Source organism: Neofelis nebulosa, chromosome 16 (genome assembly GCF_028018385.1).
Source record: "Neofelis nebulosa isolate mNeoNeb1 chromosome 16, mNeoNeb1.pri, whole genome shotgun sequence".
NCBI lineage: Eukaryota > Metazoa > Chordata > Mammalia > Carnivora > Felidae > Neofelis > Neofelis nebulosa.
The window spans coordinates 4,380,890-4,395,840 of record NC_080797.1 but is presented as its reverse complement, the minus strand read 5'-3'; the positions used below and the strand labels follow the sequence as shown (position 1 = coordinate 4,395,840).

The 14,951-nt window shown below is 56.6% G+C and overlaps 1 protein-coding gene across 9 annotated transcripts in view; it reads left to right on the top strand.

The window, feature by feature from the left end:
- Positions 1 to 14,951, top strand: part of GAS7 (growth arrest specific 7) — a 215,739-nt gene that overhangs the window by 176,127 nt on the left and 24,661 nt on the right. For all 9 annotated transcript variants that reach the window (XR_009254977.1, XM_058703711.1, XM_058703719.1 and 6 more), the window contains 4 exons: positions 692 to 745; positions 7,755 to 7,844; positions 10,830 to 10,945; positions 13,648 to 13,722. Coding sequence is in view for 8 of the 9 variants with exons in the window: in XM_058703711.1 (XP_058559694.1) it covers positions 692 to 745; positions 7,755 to 7,844; positions 10,830 to 10,945; positions 13,648 to 13,722 (335 nt within the window). In the remaining variant the exon portion in view is untranslated. The remainder of the gene's footprint in view (positions 1 to 691; positions 746 to 7,754; positions 7,845 to 10,829; positions 10,946 to 13,647; positions 13,723 to 14,951) is intronic.

Genomic DNA, 14,951 nt, shown 5'->3' with positions numbered 1-14,951 from the left:
ACCAGGACCATCCTAGGACCGGGGCAAGATGTTGAGGACCTGGGGACGGAGGCATTTGGGACCCTAGTTTGCTTGTAGGCAACAGGAAAACATAAAAAGGCAATCCAGAGCCTGAATGAATAAGAGCCTCAACTCGCCTCTGCCGAGAAATCCCTTCTGCCTCCCTCCCACATCGCGGAGGTGGCCGAGCCCGCCCCCCCTCACCCCGCCAGCCATGCACGTTCCGCGGCTTGAGGATTGGACATGTCGGACCCTGGGGATTCGGAATAAGAAGTCATGGAGTTGGTGGCCTGCTTTAACTCTCTGTTCTCGGGTGGCTTCTGCGGGTTCAGGCAGCAGGCGGACCGGTCTGCCAGCAGAGGGCAGCTGAGGGGTTAACTGCCCGAATCAGGAACTGGGAGAAGAGGAGGGAGACCTGGTTTGGAGCTGTGCGGGAGGCTTCCTCCTGTTTGCCTTCAAAGCAGGGGGGCCCCCCGGAGCAGTGTGGGGTCCGGGCCACCCCTGCCTGCCCTCTTCCAGAACATGGTGACTTAAGGGTTAATGGCAGCTTGAGCATCCGCCCCCCCCCCCCACCAACTTCCCCAGCAAGGGGCCTCCACTCATCCCCCCTGCCTCCGGGGAGCCCGAACAGAAAGCGCAAACGTCCAGGATGGAGAACAGCTTTGATGATGTTTCTTGCCTCTCTCCCCAGAACCTGGGATCCTCGTCACCAGGCAAAAAACAGAGCAAGGAGAACACCATCACGGTAAGTGACTCCCCGCTGGGTGCTGCTCCCAGGTTGGGCAGGTTGGGCGAGCTCTGGGGCTTGCTGCCATGCTGGGTGGTTGCCATGGCAATGTGGACCGCTGAGCTGAGCGGAAGCCCAGCCTGGAAACTGGGGAGTTCCAGAGCTTGGATGTAGCCGAAATGCCCCCTGCCCTCCACCCCGCCCCCCACCCCCGCCCTCCACCCCGACCCTTCTGTTGATTTCCCTCCTCCGGATGACCGAGGATGACCGACCGAGTGCAGGCGTGGTGGGATCGATGCAGAAGCCGTGGCGGGTGGTGGTGGGGGGTGGGGGTGGTTGGAAGGGGGGTGGGCCATACTCTGCCTAAGCGACATGACATGTAAATTACACCCACTGGGGCTTGCTTTCACGGAGGGTGACTTCTAGAAGGTACCAAAGTTAAAAAACAAGAGAAAGCACCCTAAGAATAGAGTTCCTGACGGGAGCAGGCGGCTCCTGCCTGGGGTGGCCAGACCGCCTCCTGGGGCTCTTGCAGAAGCCCGCCAAGCTCCCACGTGCAGGCTGAGGAGGGCACCCCTCTACACACACACACACACACACACACACACACACACACACACACACCAGCCGCATGTTGGGGGCAGATGCATCGTCCGGCTGCTCAGACAGCCAAGGGCTCGGAGACGTGAGAAGTGTGGTCCTGGGTTTGCTGTTTGGACACAGGGGCCCCGGAGCCGGGAACGGGGACCTGCTCTCCCGGGCTCCGTCTGGCACAGGCAGCTCTGAGCCGTTCTGACCACCCCCACGGAGATGACCCCGACAGTGGGTATGCCTCCCCTGGCTGGTGGAGGCTGCAAATCCTGCTTTGGAGGAAAGAGAGGTTTGCATGCACAACGACATCAGGAGCAGCAGTCCCTGCCACTTTGGTGTGCACTTATTATGCACCAGTAGTGTTCCAAGCAGCTCATTTCCCTCTCCGCTCACCGTGTGAGGGGGAGGGGACAGAACCAGTGTTGTGAACAAGGGGTCTGAAGCCAGAGGGTCCGTTACAGCACCTGCGGGCTGCACGGCAGCCCGGGACAAGTGTCTCTGCCCCTTTGGGTCTCAGTGTCCACGTCTGTACAATGGGGAGATGGTGGGTGTCTGTGCCTTGGGGATCGTGTGCGGACTAAATGAGTCTGTACACAGAAAGCACTTAGAACAGAGCTTGTAGTCAGTGCTCTGTGTCCAGTCGCCTTCTCGACCCGGTTTACAGATGAGGAAACTGAGGCACACAGCCACATACCTCTCCCAGCTGGGAAGCATCGGGATTCGAGACCTGTGCTGTCACCTCCTGAGATCAGGGCCTGAGTCCAGGGCAGACCTCCCGAGGGCATCTTCCTGCCACTTTAGGGTGCCATCAACTGCCCCAGAGCAAGGCAGAAGCCCCTAAAGTTCCCTGAAACGGGGAAAGAGGAAGAAGGCGGGGAGCGTATGTGGGAATTGTAGAGGAAAAGTCCGAAGCAGAAATGGAAAGCGGAAAGCAGTTGCCTGGAAGGGGGAGACAGTCTCAGGTCCCAGGGTGGGGCCCCCGTCACCCACCTGCTGTGCCTTGCCTTTGAGCCTTTGAGCTGGAGCTTGGGGCACCCTCTGAGCGCCCTGGGCCTCGCCCCAGGGTCTCCTCTCCAGCACACCTTGTTCCCCGGCCCTCCCGGCCCCGTGTCTTCCCTCCTCCTTCCACTGACCTACATCGGTGCCTCTCCGAGCTAGCCTGCAAAGTGCAGTCGGCCGCCACAGCCTCTGGGGAGCTTACTTAAAACGCGGGGTTCCTCGAAGGATTCCTGGACCTACGACCTGGTTGGTCTGGGACCCCAGCTGGAGTCTGCCAGTTTTTGCTGGAGAACCTGAGGATGGGAGGGATTGGCCGGAGGGTGCAGAACAGCTCCCCGGTCTTGGGGCTGGGTCTGCCGGCTGCGTGCCCTCAGGTGTCCAGATGGGTGAAGGCCTGTGTGCCTCCCCTCTACCCTGTCCCTACAGCACTCGCTCCCTCCCTGCCCCGTCCCCAGCCCTTCCTCTGGGCTCTGATCCTCCAGAGCTCATGGTTTTCCAGGGAGGAGACCCCACAGGGCCACTGGGACGGGGTGGGGGCAAGGGGTATGGCCCAGCTCCCGGGGTGCAGGAAACCCCTCCTGGTGAGTGGGGACGACGGGGTGAGCAGTCTCCCACCCTGTCACCCTGTCGGGGTGCAGATCCCACGGAGCAGACGCTTAGAGCGATTCACCCGGATGCTTGCTGGGCAGCAAAGGGTTGTGCGTCCGGGTCCTGGTCCGGGTCTGCGTCTTTGTGGGGGCTGCTGCGGAGCCAGGATTGAGCTCCATTCTGAGATTCCAGCCTCCCCCTCCCGCTGGTGGCCCGGAGCACGCTTTGGGCAGGGCCAGCTGTGGACCGGATTGCTTGATGAGGAATGACAAGCACTAAGGGCAGCTCGCAGCCCTCGGCACAAACACGATGTGTCAGAATCTAGACGATTCCAGAGAAGATGACAATTACACAGCCACACTCCCGTCCTGGAAGGAAGGTTCTGGGGACTCCTGTGGTCCTCAGCCTCCGCTTCCTGATGTGACCCGGCAGGCGCCCTGGAACCCTGGGTGGGAGCCCGAGGGCGGGAGGTGAGCCCTCCGGGTCGCTTCTTCTCTGCTCCCACAGACCTCGGCTCTGACTTTCCCCCTTCCACGCCCTCCCAGATCAGCCTCCCTCCAGAAGCACAGTCAGAGCCAGCTGCCCAGATAGGTGGGTGAGGGACCGTGGCCTCTGCCCTCCAGCACAGCCTCCGCATGGGGCCGGGACTGGGGGCCACGGGTGATGCGCTCAGGGACTCCCCGCATCGGGCCCGGGCGCGGGTGGAACCTGTGCTCAGCAGGGAGGGGAGGGGCTTACTCCATTTATCTGAGGGTTGGAGAAAACGGGGTTGGTGTCAGCTTAAAGATGCTGCAGGTCAAGGATGGTGATTTCAGGAGGAGCGAGGGTGGGGGTGTGGCTCCCAGAACTTCTCGCAAACAGTATTCATGGAGAGGCAGACCCCCGCTCCTCCGTGTTGAGCACCCCTTCCTGCCTGAGCCCCTGCCTTGGATAGGAGCGTAGAAGGCGGTGCGACTAAAGTGGAAAGCCAGACTGTCTGACTTCAGACCGTGACTGCACTGTTAGTTACGCACAAGCTGGGTGATCTTGCATAACTTACCTAACCTCTCTGTGCCTTTGTTTCCTGCTCTGTAGCATGGGGATAATAATAGCACCCGCCTTCCAGGGTTGGCATGACGACTGAGTGAGGCGATAGGTGCAAAACAGAACGAGTTACTAGCTCTTAGCAGGGGATGGTTCCTTAGGACGCCCCCCACCCCACCCCGCGCCCCATGTCTGCTGGGAGGAAGACGATCCGTGGAGCTCTGGCGGTGCCCGGGAGGCCTTGGGAGGAGGGCTGGTCCCTGGGGAGCCTCGCTGGTGGCCAGGGTGGGTGTTCTCCCTCCAGTGCGCCCCCTCTGCCGCGGCCAGTGTGTGCACCCCGCGAGTAGCCCAGTCAGGTCACTGTGCTTCAGGGCACTTTCCGGGCTCCCGTGCCTGGAGGGTGCCCTCCGGCCTCAGTTTTGACTGCTCCCTGCCTCCCCAACTGTGGGGCGCATCCTGAGACCTCGGGCCTTCCCCCCCTCTACAACTCTCTGTACCTCCCACCCCCTGTCTGCCAAACCCTAACCCTCTCATTACCTAAATCTCTCTCTCTCTGATTCCTCCCCCAGTCCCTCGCCCTTCCTGCAGTCCCAGCACCCATGTTTAAGCCCAGTGGTATATTTATCCCAAAGTGCTGCCATTACTGTCTCACTTGTGTGCCTTCCTCGTGAGGCTGTAAGACCGTTGAGGACAGAGAGCATTCTGTCCGTCTCTGGCCCTTGACTCATTGCACCAAGAAACCCTTCCTGAGCTCCCATCGGGGGCTGTGCTTGCCAGGCAATAGGGAAACAGCAGGGAAAGGGGCTCCCTCCCCTCGTGGGGCAGACTGTCTGGCAAGAAAAGAGATGCTAATTAAGCAGTCATGAGAAGTGTAATTACAAATGCGTGTGTGCAAAGGGCTGGAAGGATCTAGCAGGGTCTGCGGGTCCAAGTAGCCACTCAGCAGATATTTGCATGGGAAATGGATGAGCAAGGGGTCCACCGAATGAACGGCTCTGGGTGGAGGCCTTGAGCTCTGTGGTCCGCCCAGCTCTGATTTGGATTCTTGCTTTCTGTGATCCTTGGGTTTTCTTCTTGCAAAAATGAGGCCCGTGTTACCCAGCTGGCGGGGTTGCTGGGATGACGACCTGGGAGTGAATGCACGCAAGGCCCTGGTGGGGTGTCCGAGTGAGGGCTGTCCTCTGATTCCGCCCCCCCCCCCGGGGGGTGGAGGGGGGTGTTAACAGCTGCCTCCTGGGGCGGTGGTTGGGGGGAGGGAGGCCGGCAGGGTGCAGTTCTCCAGTCGCCCACCAGGAGGCGCAGGGCTCTGTGAGCATTGGGGAAATGCATACCCCCCCCCCCCCCCACCCGGGACAGCCTGTCCCCAAACCAGAGTTGGTACAGGCGGGGGACAGGCACCCTGGGGTCCCCAGCCAGTCTGTCCAAGGACCTGTGTCCTCACCAAGTGGTAAGAGCAACAACAGGGATGAGCCCCTACCCTCCCCTCCTGTCTCCCCCAGCCCAGACAGCTCCCTTTCAGTGGTTGTGACGGGGCCACGTGTGGGACCCCTTGCCTCTAAACGCCGACAGGACACCCTAGAAGACACTTGTGTCCACCATGCCCCCCTCCCCTCCTGGTTCCGTGATCCTTAAGGCCCAGTCTAATGTCACAGTTAATTTGCCATTAGATTTGTTTGAAATTTTCACGGACCACATTATTAAGCAAGACAAAGATGCTTCGCGATCGCTGTTATCTTTGGACACAGGAGTAGCCAGAACATGAAATAAGGAACACGTGAAGCTTTGCAATCCAGCCCTCGTTTCCACGATTCGACGGGAGATGCCTGTGGCGGTGGGTCATTGAAGCCCCTGAAGGAGACTCCCCTCTGGACACGCCTTGAGCGGCAGCCTGGAGAGAGGGTTGGGGAGACCGTTGTCTGCTGTGGGGATTGAGAGGTGGCCCTCCCTCACCGCCCACAGCAGGCTCCTGCAGGCCAGGGACACCTTGGGGCGGAAATTCCCCACCCCAGGGGGTCCCTCGCACCTACACTTTGACCTTGGTGGAAATCCGTGCTCCCTGTTTCTGGGGTTCTCTGGGTCATTCCTGCCACTCCGTCTTTTCCTTCAGAGTGGGAATCTCAGCCCTTCCTTCCACCAGATGTCAGGGTCCGGGAGGAGGGGGCTCCTGTCCTCGGCTGGGACTTCTCCCCTGCTCTCCTCCCGACACTACAAGGAAGACCTGTGCCCCTGGCAGCAGAGGGTGGGGGCCCCGAACCCCAGGACACGGCTGGGGGGCCCGTGAGCCCGACTCAGCTGGCAGAGGAATTTGGTCTTCCTTATTAGCATCTTTAACTTTGAATCATTTGCCACCTCTCCCCAAGGCCGAGGTTGCTCGCCCCCCCTCCCCTCTGCCCCCACGCTGCAGTTTCTGACCAACTGGCTCCTGTACCTTGTTTGTTTGCATGGCTGCTTGGCTTTGGAGTTGGTGGCCTCTCTCCAGAACCCCTGGGGTTTTCTTTTTCTTTTAATTTTTTTAAAGTTTACTTATTTATTTTGAGAGCGAAAGAAAGAGAGAGAGAGAGACAGAGAATGTTAGCAGGGCAGGGGCAGAGAGAGAGGGAGAGAGAGAATCCCAAGCAGGCTCCGTGCTGTCAGCGTAGACCCTGACATGGGGCTCGAACTCACGAACCGGGAGATCATGACCTGAGCCGGAACCAAGAGTCAGACACTTAAGCGACTGAGCCTCCCCCAAGCGACCCCAGGACCCCTGGGTTTTCTGCACAGCTCTTGCCTCCCCAGGACCCCTGGGTTTTCTGCACAGCTCTTGCCTTGATCATCAGACGGCCCCCAACGCAGCAGCTCCAGCCTCCGTGGTGAGAGTTAAAGTCTGCAGGGTGAGGCTCTGTGGCTCCCACAAAGGACACAAACGATCCCACAGGAGCGGATCCCGGGCTGGAAACAGGCCCAGCAAAAGCAGTGGTAAAACCACATCCCCCTGGCGGGCAAGCTTGGGCAGGAAAAGTGTGAGACGGGTCCCAGGAATGTCTGCACTGCCCTCTCCTGGGCGAGGGCCAGCCCCGAGCACACATCCTGGACCATCTTTTCAGACGCTTTTTGTTCGTAGAATAAATATTGTGAAATGAGACGCACAAGGTAACCTGTCGCCCTGACCCTCAACCACAGAATTCCTTTCTCTGGAAGCAAACGATGTTATCGGCTTCCAGAAGTATTCCGTACGTAAATAACCAAATGTGTGTGTATTTTCTCTCTCTCTCTCTCGTTTTTTTTTTTTCCTATGCAAATGGTAGCATACTCTTAAGTACCGTTTTGCAGCTCATGGTTTTCTTCCCCACTTAATAATATGACCCGGCACAACATCTGTAGTCGCACGTTAGAACTTTCTCCCGGTGTCCTCTGCTCTCGATGCACACCCCACAGATGCCCCTCTGCCCCAAGCTTTGTGTAGCTCTTCCCCTGCTGGAGGACAGTGGAGTTGTGTTTTTGCTGCTACAAACCTGTGTGCTGGCAGACAAGAGGGTTTAGACACACGCGATCCACCCGTAGGGGGTGGTCTTTGACGAACAAGTCGCCGGGTCAGAGGCTCACGCTGTGTGTGGTTTTGGTGGATGCTGTTACTATATTGCCTTCCAGAGAGTTCCGGCCGATTCCAGCCCCTCTGGGGGCGTGGGTGTCCTTTGCCCCTCATTCGAAAAACACGTGCCTCCCAGGATTGCCACGCGCGCTCTGTCGAGCGGGCGCTGAAGGGAGGCCTCTGTAATGCTGTGTCCCAGGCGCAAAGCCTTCCCGTCCAGGCAAGTCACTTCCTGCCTTGTCCTGTGCCCTGCAGATAAACTGTGTGACGTTTCCTCATCCGGACACGATGCCAGAGCAGCAACTGCTGAAACCTACAGAGTGGAGCTATTGTGACTACTTCTGGGTAAGTGGTGCCTCGGTTTCCCCTGCTCTGTGACCGCCCCTCTCTCCCCCACCCCCCACCAAAGGATCAGGAGTGGACAGCCGGAAGGGGCATGAGGGGCCTCGAGCTCCAAGAAGAAGGGTCCTCTCTTTAGGTCTCAACAGGAGATTTAGCATCCGAGGCAGGAATTTAAGCCCCTCTTGGGAGTCCAGATGATTCCGTAAATCTCAGAGAATCCACAGGATTTTCCTTCAGGGCCACATGGAAGGAAACAAACCCCTGGACAGAATGCAGATAAGCCCGAGGGTCACTCCTTTGCTGCTCCGTAAGGGCAGGGGACTGGAAGCACCTTCAGTGGAGGAATCTGCTCTCACGACTTGGTGGGGCACGCTGGAAGGGGACACCTTGGACAAACGCTTTACCTCTTTGGGCCTCCCTGCTTCCATCAGTGATGAGGTTGGGGGCAGGGATCGGTAGAGAGTTCACCTTTAGTAACTGTGGTTGTAGAACTTGCTGCATCCTGTTTGCTGAGTGCAGAGTTTCAATTTTGCAAGATTAAAAAAAAAAAAGGTTCTGGAGAAGGACACTGATGATGGTTGCATATGACCAGGGACTTATTACCACCGGGTGGCACCCTTAACAGTGGGTAAGGTGGTGAATTTTATGCTAAGTGTGTTTTCCCACAATTAAATAAATACCTTTTGACAAATGCACGTCCCACCTGCTCAGAAACTCTGGGAATAGCCGTTGGCATTTGCATCTGAAAATCAGCAATGACTTTCACACCGAGAGGGCCTCAGTCTGGATTCACATAGTGGTGATGGTTGCACGACCTTGGGAACATATTAAAAAACCACGGAATCGTACACTTTGGGGGGAAAAAAAAAGGTGCAGAGACCCCGAGGAACAATAAATAAACAGAATACCGTGCAGAATGGATTACTGCCCTTTTTTCAGATTTGCTGATAACCAAGAACTAGACGAAAGCACTTCTGTTCTGTTAATAAGTTACTTGCACTCTCGAAGACACCCAGTGAGTCGTCTTGGCCCAGCTGTGTTTCTTCCAGATGCTGGGGGTGCGTGCAGGGGCAGCAGACATTGTGGGGAGGGCTCCGTGGGGCATCAGAGGCCTGGGGGGTGGTGCTCAGAGGTGACTCATGGTGAGCAGGGGACAGAGTGTTCGAGACTCCTTAGGCGCTGGGAGCCCGGCGGTTTTTATTCCAACTGCGTTCGGAAGACGTTGGGGGGGCTGCGTGGTCTGGTTTAGAAGCATCGCTTGGGAAGGACTGTGAGTGGGCAAAGGCAGGGGTCAGCGGCAGGTGCGGGAGCCCCGGGGTCATGAGGACAAGTGGCTGAGTTTATGGACGCCAGCCCTAAAGAGGGACATGGGAAGCAGAGTATTCAGGGGAGACCCTAGGAGCCAGAGGTCAGCCTGCGTGGGGTACCATGTGGGGGCCTCAGGGAGCCCTGGGGAGCCAGAGGGGGGAGTGTGTGGACCTGCCCCTGGCCAGCATCGAAGAGCAAAAGTTGTGTGTTCTCATCCTCCTTCAGGCTCTGCTGGGACTCTGTTCCTTACTCTAGGGCTTTCTTTCTCCAACCATCATCTCTCCCTCTAACGGAAATCTCCCTGCTGTGAACGGGCCGCTAAAGCCCCCCTCTCCTGGCCGGTTTTCCCGAGTGTGGACGGATCGCTCGGCACACCCACCTTATGTGGGAGGCACACGGAGGCCTGGTATTTGGGGGGGGATTTTTCTTTTCCTTTTTCTTTAATCATTAAGTTTATTTATTTACTTTGAGAGAAAGCGTGCGTACATGTGTGAGCGGGGGAGGGGCAGAGAGCGAGAGGGAGAGAGAGAATCCCAAGCAGGCTCTGTGCTCCAGCCCACGAACCCCGAGATCATGACCCGAGCCGAAATCAAGAGTCAGATGCTCAGCTGACTCAGCCACCCAGGCGCCCCTCTTTTGCTTCTTTATCAGGGTGTAGCATTAATACCGCGAAGTGCTCGAATCTTAAACATACCTGGAGAAGGGGCGCCTGGGGGGATAAGCGTCTGACTTCGGCTCAGGTCATGATCTCACAGTTTGTGGGTTCGAGCCCCCGTGTCAGGCTCTGTGCTGACAGCTCGGAGCCTGGAGCCTGCTTCGGATTCTGTGTCTCCCTCTCTTTGCCCTGCCCCCCACCCCGCTCCTACTCTCTCTTTGAAAAATAAATAAACATTAAAAAAAGCAAACAAACCTGACATACCTGGAGGAGCTTTTAAATGGTCAGAGCCACCCTGCTGTGATGTGGTGCGTTTTGTGTGGTAGTGATCTCCCTGTCACAAGAGGTATTAGCAATGTGGCCCAGAACGCTTCAGTTGAGGATGGGAGAATCCCGCATTGGGAGAGAGTTCTAGGGGAGGGGGCGTCCGTAAACTTTTCGAGTTCTTGACGATGGGAGGTGGGGTCTCTCCAGGCATCACCCACCCCTTTCTGAAATGCCCTTCCCCTAAAACGTCTGCTCTGGACTGGGTGTTGTATGGAAACCAATTTGACAATAAATTTCATATTAAAAAGAAAAAACAAAATAAACATTTAAAAAAGAAAAAAAAAAGTCTGCTCTGGAAGGGATCTTAGAGATGCAACCCAGTCCTATTGCAACGTTAAGGGTGTGGGTTGCAGGGGACAGAGCCCAGGATTGGAAAGGCCTGGCCGTGTCACCTGGTGGCTGAGCTGAGACAAGGACCAGGTCTTTAGGAACTTGGGACACAGTCCTCATCGATGCACCTGTCTGATATCAAAGGATGTGTTTTTCGCTCCCTCCATGAAGTACCAAAGCACTGAAGTCTGGATTCCTGGTGGGGAAAGGCTGTTAACAGCGGAGGACACAGGTTTAGGCAGGGCCCAAGAAGTTTCTTGGGCTAAGGTCTGCTTGCCATGCACACCCGGTCCCTTCCGGGGCTCCCTTCCCTGCACCCGGGACACCCTTGTCACCTAAGCTCTCTCGTGCTTCTGTATCCTTTTTAGGCTGATAAGAAGGACCCCCAAGGCAACGGCACCATGGCTGGGTTTGAACTGCTCCTTCAGAAACAACTAAAGGGCAAACAGATGCAGAAGGAAATGTCAGAATTCATCCGGGAGAGGTGAGACCCGGGCCCCTCCCAGCTCCCGGGACCAGTCCCAGCGCCACCTCGGCCCCTGAGCCCCAGGTCGGTGGCTAGCAGCTGGGATACGTCCTGCCCGCCCAGCACCGGGCGCAGTCAGCACCAAGGGGAGCCAGAGGCCCTCGCTGCGGCTCTTGGGACAACTATAGCTTGCATGGCTTTGGCCCGTGTGGGGTTTTTCAGGTTTGGACTGTGAACATTTTTCGTTTTTGTTTTTGAGTTGGTAGATTTTACGTTACAAGCTGGCTCTCTGGCTTGTCTGGAGAAGGCAGAAAGGTCTGGTCTGCTGGAATCTTCCTTCCCCACAGCATCTGCACATAGACCGCTGGGCCCCTGTACTGACCTGCGTGGCCCTCATTTGACGCTCTGTCCCTATCATAACGAGAAAGGAGAATGTTCCCTTGTTATTTCATTCTCGAACCAAAGCTGTGTCCCAGACCTGGGCAGATAGAACCCGTTCCCCCATCCCTTTCGGGGGGGGCGGGGGCTCAGTCCGACGAAAGAGTCAGGTGGGGTCGTTATGACAGGTGTAGGGATTATAATAGTGGTTTTGCTGAAGGATGGTTTGTGTGAACAGAAACGAGGAAACGATAAATTCAGCCAGGACAGATTATAAGAAGTTCCTTCTCCACCTCCTGCCTTTTCAGTTCCTCCAAGGTCTGAGCACCCACTCACATGCACACGAGTTTCCATCTGGACTTTCCAGGGCACCCTGGAAATACTTACAATAAATAGCAATGTATTTTTAAAAATCTTTCTTAATTATAGTAATCATTTAATAATCATTCTTAGGCATTTTAAAACACCTCTTTTCCTTCCGAGGTATGCTTTCGATTTATTTCATCAAATCTTTGGGGTTTTTTTGTTTTTGTTTTCTTTTATTTATTTGTTTTTTGAGACAGAGAGAGACAGAGCATGAGCAGGGGAGGGGCAGAGAGAGAGAGGGAGACACAGAATCCGAAGCAGGCTCCGGGCTCCGAGCTGTCAGCACAGAGCCTGACGCGGGGCTTGAACTCACAGACTGTAAGATCATGACCTGAGCTGAAGTCGGATGCTTAACCGACTAAGCCACCCAGGCGCCCCTCAAATCTTTGTTTTATGACCCATGAAGCTGGTAGGGAATGAGCAGAGCTCATAGCTCAGATGCGAAGAAACAATGGTATAAAATACAGGAAAAGGCCGGGCACCTGGTGACTCAGGTGGCAAAGCACCTGACTTTGGCTCAGGTCACGATCTCATGGTCTGTGAGTTCGAGCCCCATGTCGGGCTCCGGGCTGACAGCCCGGAGCCCGGAGCCTGCTTCGGATTCTGTGTCTCCCTCTCTCTCTCTGCCCCTCCCCCACTCATGCTCTGTCTCTCTCTGTCTCTCAAAAAATGAATAAACGTTAAAAAGAAAATTAAAAAAAAACACCACCACTGTGTTGGCAGATAAGCGGGATCTGCCCTTTGAGAACACTCTGGTCTTCCGCGAGGAGTGCAGACTTTTCTCGGCCCACCGGGGTCTGCTAGGCAGACAAGCGAGAGTGGAGGTGCCCGGGTAGAGCGTGCTGGGCCCGGTGGTTTGCCGTGGCCTCGGCCTGGGGCGGATGGGCGGGTGGAGCCGGGGCCCCTGCCTGGTGTGTGCCATTGACCTCGAGGAATCTTTGGAGTCGTGAAGCTGGGAGTGTGCCGTGGTCAGATCTGCTTTCGAGAGAGATGTGTTGACCGCCGGCTGGGGGCTGCAGACCGGCCCCCCGCCCCGGGTCACCCTGGGGAGGGCAGAGCGAAGGCTAGGAAGTGACAGACCAGGAGATAGACTCCAGCCGGCCCCCGGAGGCGGCCGGAGGTGGAGGTGAGAGCAGAGCCGGGAGGGGAGGAACATGGCTGTGGGTCTCTCAGGCCAAAGCAGAAAAGGATTCTTGCTCAGAATGATGCCACGGGGCTCAGTCAGGCCCCCCGTTTCCACATCGCCACACCCTTGGGCCATCAGCTTTGAAGCCGCTGGGAACGAGTGCCCCAGCCCCTCAGAGCATCTCTGGGGCCTTCCTGTTTGCCCAGTGACGGGCCCGGGGCTTCTGAGTGGTGGCCCCTGTCCCCACACGGCCCAGAGGACCACTCAGGCGGTGAACAGTGCCTTTGACGACACTTTAACACCATGTGCCAGATAATATGGAACACTCCCCAGAGAGTTGCCTTGAAAGTGTGTCAAGGGCCCGCCCTGCTGAAAGCAAAAACCAAGGCAACTTCCCTCTCTAGGGAACTGGAATCAGCCACATGCTCTGGGCACTGCCTGGTTTCCATGGAAATCCCTGTGCCCTGCAGCTTGACAGTTAGAGGCACTGGGGGCTGGACGGGAGGTGAGGACCACCGGGCATGCCTGTGGGCATCACAAGTTACATTCACCCATCTGAAGGCCTCCCGAGTGCCCAGCCCCGGGTTGGGAGCTGTGTGAACGACAGCCCAGCAGACAGCTGGGAACATCCCATTTCACAGAAGAAGAGACAGAGGTTCAGAGAAGTTCGTTCCTTCAGCAGATAGTTGGGGAACCCCTGCCGTGTGTCAGCGGAGGGACAAGAGCCCCGAACTGTCAGAGCGTCTGGTCTAGTGGGTTCCTTTACAGAGTTCACAAGCGGCCGGTCAGCGGGTCAGACCCACAGTCTCGCACCGGGGAGCTGACGTGTTGGGTTTTCTCCGTTTTGCAGGATAAAGATTGAAGAGGAGTATGCGAAGAACTTAGCTAAGCTCTCTCAGAACTCCTTGGCTGCACAGGAGGAAGGGTGAGTGGGGAGGGACAGGGGGCAGGAAGTGGGGGGTGGATTCCTCTTTGCATCGCTGATCGCTGCCGTGGCCTCCCCTAAATGGGGAAGTCTGCCAGGCCTGGCTCAGGCCGGGCACCCACGACCCCCGGTGTGCACATCCATACTTAGAATGGGCCCTTCCACACTCCCCCGTGACCGAGGGCCTCCCACCAGATGCTGGAGTATATCAGCACCCCCTTGCCCCCGAATCGAATCCCCTGTCTCTGAGGACAGGCTGAGAAGAAACTGGGGGTGGGGGTGGGGAGACGATTCTGTACCCGGCCCCATTGGTTAGAGTTCTCTCTGGCCGGCTCCCCTCCCTCTCCAGTTTTTAAATTTTTTTTTTTTTTCAACATTTTTTATTTATTTTTGGGACAGAGAGAGAGCATGAACGGGGGAGGGGCAGAGAGAGAGGGAGACACAGAATCGGAAACAGGCTCCAGGCTCCGAGCCATCGGCCCAGAGCCTGACGCGGGGCTCGAACTCACGGACCGCGAGATCGTGACCTGGCTGAAGTCGGACGCTCAACCGACTGCGCCACCCAGGCGCCCCTCCCTCTCCAGTTTTGACAGTCCTGCCCTCCCTGGGTGGGGCCTGGGCTGGGGGAGGCTCACCCACGCCCTCCAGGCCCCAGAAGCGTCCCTCCTGAAGGAAGAGAGTAGTCTACTCTGCGTGTCCCTTAACAAAGAGTTTCAGCCCGCGGGTGGGAACGTGAAACGGTGCAGCCGCCATGGAAAACTGGTAGCACCTCAAAATACTGAACAGAATGGCCCCATGACCCGGCAGTTGCACTCATGGGTTTATACCCAATAGAACTGGGAACAGATCCTCAAGACGAATCTGTGTATATGTGTGTGTCCGTACATGACGGATCCGTACGTGGACGGATCGGCACATCGGGTACATCCCCGTTGCATATATGGATAAGTGACGGAATGTTATTTAGCCACAGGAAGGGATCAAGTCCTGATCTGTGTGCTGCCTCGTGGATGAACCTGAAAAACATTATCTTCAGTGGAAGAAGCTGGACAAAAAGGTTGCATGTTGTAGGATTCTGTTTATGTGAAATGTCCAGAATAGGGACATCCACAGAGACAGAAGGAACGTGGCTGGTTGCCAGGGAGTCCCTGTTTAATGGGTACGGGTTTGGGTTTTTTGTTTTTTTTTTTTAATTTTTTTAAATGTCTACTTTTGAGAGACAGAGCATG